The sequence below is a fragment of the Panthera onca genome, chromosome F1, assembly GCF_046562875.1.
Source record: "Panthera onca isolate mPanOnc1 chromosome F1, mPanOnc1 haplotype 2, whole genome shotgun sequence".
Taxonomy (NCBI): Eukaryota; Metazoa; Chordata; class Mammalia; order Carnivora; family Felidae; genus Panthera; species Panthera onca.
The window spans coordinates 68598816-68608350 of NC_138355.1; the positions used below are offsets into that span (position 1 = coordinate 68598816).

Sequence of the window (9535 nt, forward strand, 5' to 3'; positions counted from 1 at the left end):
CTGGCAGATCATAGACACCAGCTCAGGGACAATACTTAATCAGACTTCCCAGAGCCACCCCAGGGACACTTGGTTCCCAGAACTTTGTGTAGATCTCCAAACTCTGTTCCCCTTGTCACCATACGCCCCCAGATTCCATGCACAGAACCTTTATTTCTATGTCTGCCCCGGCCACTCTCGCTCGAGCACATGCAGGGATGTGGCTGACTATTTTTGCGCCCCCTGGTCATGTGTCTCGATGGGCCACATCTGGTGGACCCCACCACGCACCAGAGATCTCATCGTGGTAAAGCGGCCCAGTGGCCCCCAACCACCATATGTCTGGGGGCGCGGTAATCCCATAGTTATATCCTTTAGAAGCCAAGGTAAAAAAAAACAACAGGATGGGAGAGTGGAAAAACATGGGGACTCAGGATATAAGACCGGGTTAGGTCGGGAGCCAAAGACAAGGGAGCATTATTTACCCTCTGAATGCAAGCGACTCCCCTTACCCAGCAGTCCACCACGAGGGTAGGACCCAACCAAGTACTAGTTCCCCAACCTGCCCCCACCTGGACGGCCACTCCCAGAAACACCCAGGCCCCAGCCACACGGCCCTCCACATCCCCTGTCCCTACTAGAGAGTCACCTGCATCTCCTGACCCGGGTCACAACTTACTATCTGGTGCAGACCTCCTGTGGAGCACGGTTGTCAGAGCATACCAGGTACTAAACACTTCTAGGCCCGACCTGACCAAGGCCTGTTGGCTCTGTCTAGATGTCCGGCCCCCATATTACGAAGGTATTGCCATTAAAGGCAATTATACAACAGCCTCCAACTCTAGCTCCTGCAGATGGCAGCAGGCTACTGCAACACTAACCCTCCAGGCGGTAACAGGGCAGGGCACTTGCATAGGCCACGTGCCCCCCGGGCAGTCACATCTCTGTAATGAAACCCAAACAGTCCCCAGGGAGACAGTGTATCTACTCCCCCCAGAAAATGCATGGTGGGCCTGTTCCAATGCCCTTACTCCCTGTGTCCACTCCCAGGTCCTTAACTCCTCGAAAGAAAGCTTCTGCATACTCGTGCAGTTGATCCCCAAGTTAGTGTACCATTTGGGGGGAGAAATACTTAACAGGTTAGGCTCTGCTAACCCCCAAAGTAAAAGAGAGCCTATTACAACCTTAACTCTGGCTGTGCTCTTGGGATTGGGATTAGCGGGTGCGGGGACTGGAATATCCTCACTCATCATCCAGGACAAAAACTATGGAACCCTAAGGGCAGCCATGACTTAGACATAGAAAGAATTGAAAAATCAATTTCTCATTTACAGGAATCCCTTACTTCCTTATCAGAAGTAGTACTCCAAAACAGAAGGTTATTAAACTTATTATTCCTGCAGCAAGGAGGACTCTGTGCAGCCCTAGGGGAAGAATGTTGCTTCTATGTTGATCACTTGGGGAGTCGTAAAAGAATCTATGGCCCTCATAAGGGAAGGGCTGCAAAAACGGAAGTTAGAGAGAGAACAATCTCAGTCCTCATACGAGTCTTTGTTCAACTGGTCTCCCTGGTTAACTACCCTCATCTCGGCCCTTGCCAGACCCCTCGCCATCCTGCTCATACTAGCAACCCTTGAACCCTGTATAATCAACAGACTGGTCCGGTTTGTCAGGGACCGCGTGGAGTCCATCAAACTAATGGTCCTCCGTGCTAAGTGCGAGCCCCTAATAACAGAAGAGGACAAAATAGAAATGCAGCCAGTCCCATGACTGGGTCGGTAAGCTACATGATAAGGGGGAATGAAAGAGTGGACCTATGCTGGCAGACTCCATCTTGTTCTGTGTCCTCCACCTTGAGTGACTATGTCCCTGACATGGCCCCCTTTCCGGGAAACTCGCAGAAACCTCAGACCAGGCCTCCTTCCCTTAAGTAACCTCCCGCTCACCTGTTCAAATTTCCCGATCAAAACACACCCAGCAACCTGCATATTGGGACTCTGACCCTTCCCCAGCCAATTGGCTGAGGCCACAACCCTTCTCCAGCCAATCAGCTAAGGCCACAACCATTACCTCACCAACTGCCCCTAGACCCCTATAAAACCTTTGTGCTTTTGAAACTCACTGGCTCTCTCCAGCATCTCACCACTGCATCGGTGCAGGTAGGGGATTGAGCTCGAGCTAGCTCGAATAAAGGCTCTTTCCTTATGCATCGGACTCGGCTCACTGGTGGTCTTTGGGGATCGTGAATTCTGGGCATAACGGAAGGAAGAAAGGAAGGAAGGAAGGAAGGAAGGAAGGAAGGAAGGAAGGAAGGAAGAGAGGAAGGAAGGAAGGAAAGAAGGGAAAAAGGGAGAGAGGAAGGGAGGGAGGGAGGACAGGAGGAAGGGAGGAAGGGAGGAAGGGAGGAAGAGAGGGAGGAGGGTAGGAAGGAAAAAATGAACATATTGTATGTAAAGGAAATCCATGGAAAATTTTCTGCCCTTTGAGGATTTAACTGCCATTGTCACAACATTTCCTGCTTCATGGAGGCTGGTGCAGCTTGTCTGTCATCCGTAGGAAAACCATGGAGTGAATTTTTACCAGTCACTTACTCAGCAGCAGAACCAGCAATGGATTCCCGACCAGTGGTTTGTTAGAAACCCATGAGAACACCCAGGATGGGGCCTCACCCAGATGTCAGGATTACCAAGCAAAACAGGGTAAGAGTGTGACAGATGAGGACACATGAAGAAAAAGGCAAGCAGGCAAGAAAAGGAATATTTTCAAGAACTCAGGGAGAGGAAGAGAGAAGTGAGGAAAAACATTGCAAGAAAAAGAGACATTAGCCCAACCTCCCCATGGACCACATCCACATCCATCAGAGAGGAGTGTCCAGTCACAAAAGACAGAAATCCACCCTGTGGAGCTGAAGACATACTGGAAATATATCAGCTGACGGAACTGAGAAGCCCAGGGTTGTTGGGGCTCCAGTCCCTTCTGTGGGTCTGTGTGTCTGCCTTCAGTTTCCTGATGTTTTGGTTTCATGGTGGCTGCTCTTTCTGGCTTCAATGAAGTATGATCACAAATGAAAATTGGGGGGGAGGTGCCTGGGAGGCTCAGTTTGTTACGTGCCTGATCTCAGCTCAGGTCATGATCTCACCGTCCATGAGTTTGAGCCTTGTGTCCAACTCTGTACCGACAGCTCAGAGCCAGGAGTCTATCTCGGATTCCATCTCCCTCTCTCTCTGGTCCTCCCCACTCAAACTTTGTCTCTCTCTCTCTGTCTCTCTCTGTCTCTCTCTGTCTCTCTCTGTCTCTCAAAAATAAATAAAAAATATTTAAAAACGTTTTAAATGAAAATTGTACCTTTGTACAGCATGCGGCTTCCTGACCAGCCAGGGAGGAAAGCTGGGAGGCACGATGGGCCACGTGGACCCCCGCCGGCACTAACAGGAGCAGCAGAGACTACGACGTAACATGAACAAAGGTCCTCCTGATGAACGTCTTCCAACAACTTCTCAGAGACGACGGCCTGAAGAACTTCGGGAGCCCAGTGCACACGGGGCGTGTCGGGAGCTGGATACGAATGCCTCCGTGCGTAGCTGCAGAGCCTCCGGTGTGCCATGCAGCATTTTTTAAGAAAATGAAGAATTGGTCAAGAAAGCTTGCATTCAAGCAAACCATGAAAATCGATATTTTATGTAGCATTCCTCCCACATTTGAATACTTTTCATTGTTGAGCAATAAACTCTGTTCTCTCTAAAGAGCATAAAATGAAGTACACACTTGATGTGTGGTGTGTGTGCCCATGGTGACACGAGGCCCACAAGCACAGCAGGCAACACAGCCACCAGCTCTCCCATCTGGATGCTCTCCTTTCTCTTTCTTTTCTTTTCTTCTCATTCTTGCCATGAGAACGCTTCAGATCCACTCTCTTGGAAAGTTCACGTGCGCAACTTCTCACCCTTCTTGCATGAAGGTGTCACCCTCAGCCTTGCTTCCCTGTTGCTGAAAAATGCGTTGTAGTTGTTTCAGGCTTCATATCCCCACCTTATTATCCAGGACAAGAGACACCATCTCTTTCCCTGCCGTTGACCACAAGAGTCATAATGCCTGTGACCTGAGCCACCTGGAGCAGGCGTCTAGCCCTGAACCCTCACTCTGACCAAGGACAAGTAGCTTCTGTCTTGGCCTGAACTTGATGTAACCTGCCCATCCGTCATCCTGTCACATTGTCAAGGATACTTTCTCCTGAGAGACTCAAGGTGATCGGAGCCCAGGGCTACACCTGGGGGTGGAGTCAACCAACCAAACACCGCATGGTGGCCATGCGAGGGTGACAAGGTGGACTGGACCCTAGAGAACCAGTCAACAAGTCTAATTTAGGAGAGAAGTTTGGGGAAGTCCCATAATTTGCTCTCCCTTTCCCAATAATGTTCACCTTTGCCACCTCTCCCATCCTCAACGTTATTTTCCGTGAATGTCCACATGTGCAAATGTCTCAACTACTACAACCATGTCACGAGGCAAAAGAAAAAGAAAAACCTATGATATTGACAAAACTTCAACACAGATTTTATTGAGGGCATATTCCATGCAGGGGAGATTCCTTGCCAAGGATACAAATATTAAAAAGACATGGACCTCATCTCTAAAGTCCTAAGAATAAGGAAGGAAAGGACCCTAACTGTTGGTAACAAGGGCTGGGAGTCAGGAATAGATTTGCAAGTGCAGGAAAACGTGGGGCTAATTCCCGCCAAGCAAAAATTTCTTCACTTGTGAAGAAGGGACGGCTCACTGCAGGAAGTGGCTCATGGAGGTTTCTGGGACTTCATTTTACTCTAAGATACTTTTGATATTTAAGCCCCAGAATCAGGTCAGAACAACAAATTCTGCTAAATTACACTTTCCTCGTCTTGACAACTGATCACTGAGCAGAAAGAAAAGACAAAAGCTGCACACAGAGACTTGCAAGTCCATCATCTGAGCTGGGTTCAGGGACGTCCTGGTCCTGGGCTGGCTGGGAGGCCAGTGCACTGAGGTCTCCAGTGTGATTTCCTGGGAGGAACAGATTGGAAATGCTCTGCAGCAGGTGGAGGTGAGGACTCCAGGGGAAACGGCGTGGTGAGGAGGAGGGCTGAGGACGGACAGAAAGGTGGGGACATAGTTGGGAAAGAGCAGGAAGGTGGTTCCAGACTTACCAGCGCTTCCAGAGCCAGAACGCAAGACCTGCCAGAAGCACCAGGGGCACGACCACCGCCAGGAAGACCAAGCCCACGGGGCGGTGCTGCTCTGTGGGTTTGGTGCACAGAGGGTGTTATTTCCCATCCACCCCGGGTTGACCTGCACCTTCCTGGTCCCTTTTGCTCCCGTCACCCTCTGTCTCACCAACCACCCTTCCTCTTTCTCTTTTCCCATCCCTGTTCAGTGATGGACTTCACCCAACCCTTTACTTCCTCCCACATCCATAGGACCCTCACCCTCAGCTCTCCATTTCTTGGGTTCTTACATTTCTGTCCTTTATGGTCTGGAGTCCCCAGAATCCCAAATGTTTCATCTCACTCTCCTGCTCTGCTTCAGGACCACCCACCCCTTTTCCCAGCTGGACCCCTACCCTTTCTCACCCCAGTAGAGGACCATGTCCTGGCCTCCTAGACTGCTGTGTCTCACTCGGCAAGACAGGCCAGCTGCCTCTCTGGCTTCCACATCCAAGGACGTCTGAAGATACCATGTCCCATCAGCATGGGGCAAGATGTCACCTCGCCGGGTTCCCTGGTGCTCCTCCTCACCCCGCATCCACGTCACCCATACTGGCTTTGGGTAGAAACCAGAGACGTGGCACACAAGGAGCAGACGACCAGGACTGGGACTGGGGCCAGTGGACAGCCAGGCTTCTGGCCTCACTGCAGAGACAGGACAGGAATTCTCACACTGAGAAGGTAGATTTTCACATCACTTTAGATACACACATCTTTCCACCTCTAGAAACCTATCACCATCATCACCTCTCTCCCTTGCCCCCTTCTCCCCTGAATTTGAGGAAATGGTGCAAATGTATGAGTGCAGAGTGAGAATTCTTGGAAAGAGGAAGCAGGACTGACCTTGTCGCTGAATTTCTTCCTTTCCTGCATCAAGAAGACCCAAGAGGTAACGGGGGCAGGCGTCATTAATACTTGCTTTTATTCGTAAGTTGACCACATGGTACTGATTGAATAGTTTGGAGACCTGCTGAGCCCTCCTTCCTCCCTTTGGAAATGGCCACCATGACGTGTTCTGGAAGCTCACGAGATCTGATCCTTCATATGCAATCTGCATGAACCCTACTGACCGTTCCCCAACATGTAGCCCACAGCCTTTTGCCACCTGTACCTGAAAGGGATCTGAAAAGGGAGGCTCTTGGTTACAAGAAGGGGGAGGGAAAGAGATGAAATGAAGTGAGTAGAAGCCAACGATGGGTGAATCAGAGGGAGAAGTTGAGCGTATTGGAGGGAATGGAACAAAGTTTGGTTTGAGTGGAAGTTCAGACAGATGGGAAGTGGTGGTCACCGGAGACAGAGGTAGAGGTAAATTACTGGATATAGAACAAATGTTTTAGGGGAACAGGAAGGATGTGGGCAGAGAACAGGGGAGAGCTCCGTGGGAGACCTGGGATAAAATCATCTAGGGTGAAGGGAGAGCACTGGGTATAGGGAACACGTAGACAAAGTTTGCTGACGGGATTGAATGGGGAGAAAAGCACATTTCAAGGATCTGTCACACAGTGAAGGAGAGGGATGTGCCTGGCTAGAGGCCAGGGAATGGGGTAATCACAGGAGAAGCTACTGGAGAAACTCGAGCACAGCCTGAGGTCAATGAGACAAGGGGAAGTAGCAGAGAACATGCAGCTTTTCAAGATCAGTCCTAGTTTCTGCCCCCTGAACACACGGTTTGATTCCATTTTATGATGGGAATATGAGGTTCAGAAGCCAGTGGAGGCTCTTCCCTGGAGGAAAAAGAAACTCAAGACACATACACCGGCCACCTCTATCCCACCTGCCCTGAGGGAACTGAACTCACATTCAAGCTGCCATTCACTGACATGGTCCTGAAAGATCAGAGGAAATCTGATGGAGAATGTATAAAATGACTTTTCTTGTTCCATTAGCTCCTCATTGCTGAAGTTGCTCCTGGACCAGGGCCGCAGAAAACTGAAAGCGCCCGTCTTGCTGTCCCAGCCATGAGTCTGCAGTTCATCCAGCCAAACTGAGCCCAGATTTTGTGTCCAGGAATGGTTGTAAAAGGATGTTGTCAAGATGGTTCGAAAGGAGACTGGCTCCTGGAAATCTGTGCCACAGGAACAGATAGACTGAGGAAGAGAATGGCATTGGGAAGGACAGAGAATGCAGAATTGAGGTGCCAGGGAGGCCACCAAAATCTGGAGGACAGGGAGCCATAGTTCTCTCTGGAGACATGTGCTGCCCAGGAGTCCCGAGCTTCATACCCTTCATTTAGAAGGGCAGAGGGACCTGGGGTCAGAGACGCTCAAGAAGGAACCAGGCTGACATCCCTCTCTCCCCAGGTGTGTGGTGGGGAACCTACACCACAAGTGCACACACAGGTATGTGCACAAACCCACTGACACACCCACACACTCAGATTTATACATGTATGCACACACATAGATAAATATGCAAACAGACATACATACATATATGCGGACACAGAGACTCACACACAGGGACCTATACGCACACACTTACACACACATGCAGACACACAAGCGCACACATGCACACGTGTGTACACACTTGCACAAAACGCACAGACTTGCACACGTGTGCACGTATGACACACATGCGCGCGCGCACACACACACACACACACAGACACACACTCCCACCGGGAGTCCTCACCGTCGTCAGTGTCACCACCTGGGACAAGAACCGTGAGCAACACCAGTTGCAACAACAGCATCTTATGTGCAGATGTTCTTTCTTTCTCTCCGAGAGTGGGTCTTTGGCGTCTGTTCTCACAAACCTCCCCACACACAGCCCCTCTCTTCTGACTTCCTTCTCAACACACACGTCTGCCCTGAGTCTCTGCGACAATGCAGATGGGCTCCGCCCTCAACCCTGGACACCTACTCAGATTCTCACTTCCCCTCCGGGTCTGACCCTCCTCTCGGCTTCCAGCTTCTCCCTGTCACCAGCCTCCATCCTGCTCCCTGAGGCCCTAATTCAAGTGCTGGGGAGCAAGTCTTGCATGGCATGCAAAAGGGACCCTACCTCTCGTGCCTTTTCTCCTCATCCAGACAGTAACCCATGAAAACACATGGCTCCCCAGCACCCAGCCCTGGAGCCTGCAGTCACCCTGTCCCTCGTGCCCTTGAGTCACTCCCCATGGACTTCCTTCCCTGTGTCACCCCCGCCCCAGCCCATCCACATCTCTGACGTGTCACTGCGTGTGTTAAAAAACAAAACCAACCAGGTTAATTTGAAGATCGAATTGGTTGTTGAGTGAGTCATTAGTCAGGCAGCATCTCATCTGGAAGAAAGAGGGAGGCTCCCAGAAGTTGTACAAATGGGAGGTTTTTGTCAGAAGGAATTTAGCAAAAGAAGAGAGAGCAATGGCTGAGGGAATGTCGCCTTCCCTTAATTGTGAAGATGAACTATACATTTTGGTGTGCGGACTTTTAGCGTGCAGACTCTAGACTAAAACAAATCTGCTGGAAACAATATTTACTCAAGTGGTGACCCTTGCTGGTGTTTGCCCTCTCACAATCTGGACTCAGTGTTTCTACCCGGATCTCAACATCCAACGGGGCCTGGCAAGTGGTAGGTGCCCAACGATTATCTCTGAATGATTGAATAATTCACTTCAGGCATCAAATCATTCTTAAGATTATGGACTTCTTCGACATAAAGATCTTTGAAGAATCAAAAAGTGGTGGCTGTAATCTGACCTGATGAAATGAGAATCTTGCCCATTTTCTTTTGGATGCAAGCATATGCTAATAACCATGAAGTTCACACAGAGGGTCCTACGGCAAATCTACAATGAGAAATCATGGGAATTTATAGTGTGTGGACTTAATAGAGTGTTCTGGAATCATGTATCCAGATTCCCTTCCTACTGTTCCTGCTAGAATGTTCCATGCTTGTCTTATCATGAGTTGGCCGTGCTGGACACGCTGACCTTCTACCTCCTTGGTGTTCTTAAGTGTTTAAAGGCTCTTAAGTATTTGTTTGTGCTTTATATCTTCCAGATAATGTGTTTGGGCTATTGGTCTTGTTATTTTTTGGTTGACCGGTAAGCAGAAATAACCTCAGGCTAATGAGAGATAGACAATATTTTTTGGAATGTTCAGATTGGAATGCAGAAAGAAGAGCTCACTCCCCCACTTAAGATTTTGAAAGGCTGGATAATCAAAATGGCTTCTCCTGAGTCCATCAGAGCAGAAGGATCAGAGCAACTTGTTAACGTAAATACCAGAGAAATACAGACTCATCAAAAAAATAGGGCATGCAAACCCTTGCTTACCTGGGACAGATGCCAGAGGTTCTATAAGCCAGAAGGAATAATTCAGCTACAATTGCTA

The 9535-nt window shown here is 49.5% G+C and overlaps 1 protein-coding gene across 1 annotated transcript; it reads right to left on the minus strand.

Moving 5' to 3' along the window:
• Nucleotides 1-4509: 4509 nt before the first annotated feature.
• Nucleotides 4510-8315, minus strand: LOC132686708 (T-cell surface glycoprotein CD1a-like). The gene is made up of 6 exons (XM_078440929.2): nt 7851-8315; nt 7015-7281; nt 6060-6338; nt 5583-5861; nt 5160-5250; nt 4510-5016 (listed from the first exon to the last, which is right to left on the minus strand). The coding sequence occupies exons 1-6, from the start codon at nt 7909-7911 to the stop codon at nt 4953-4955; spliced, it is 1041 nt and encodes a 346-aa protein (XP_078297055.1). The 5' UTR covers nt 7912-8315; the 3' UTR covers nt 4510-4952.
• Between the last annotated feature and the right edge of the window lie 1220 nt (nt 8316-9535).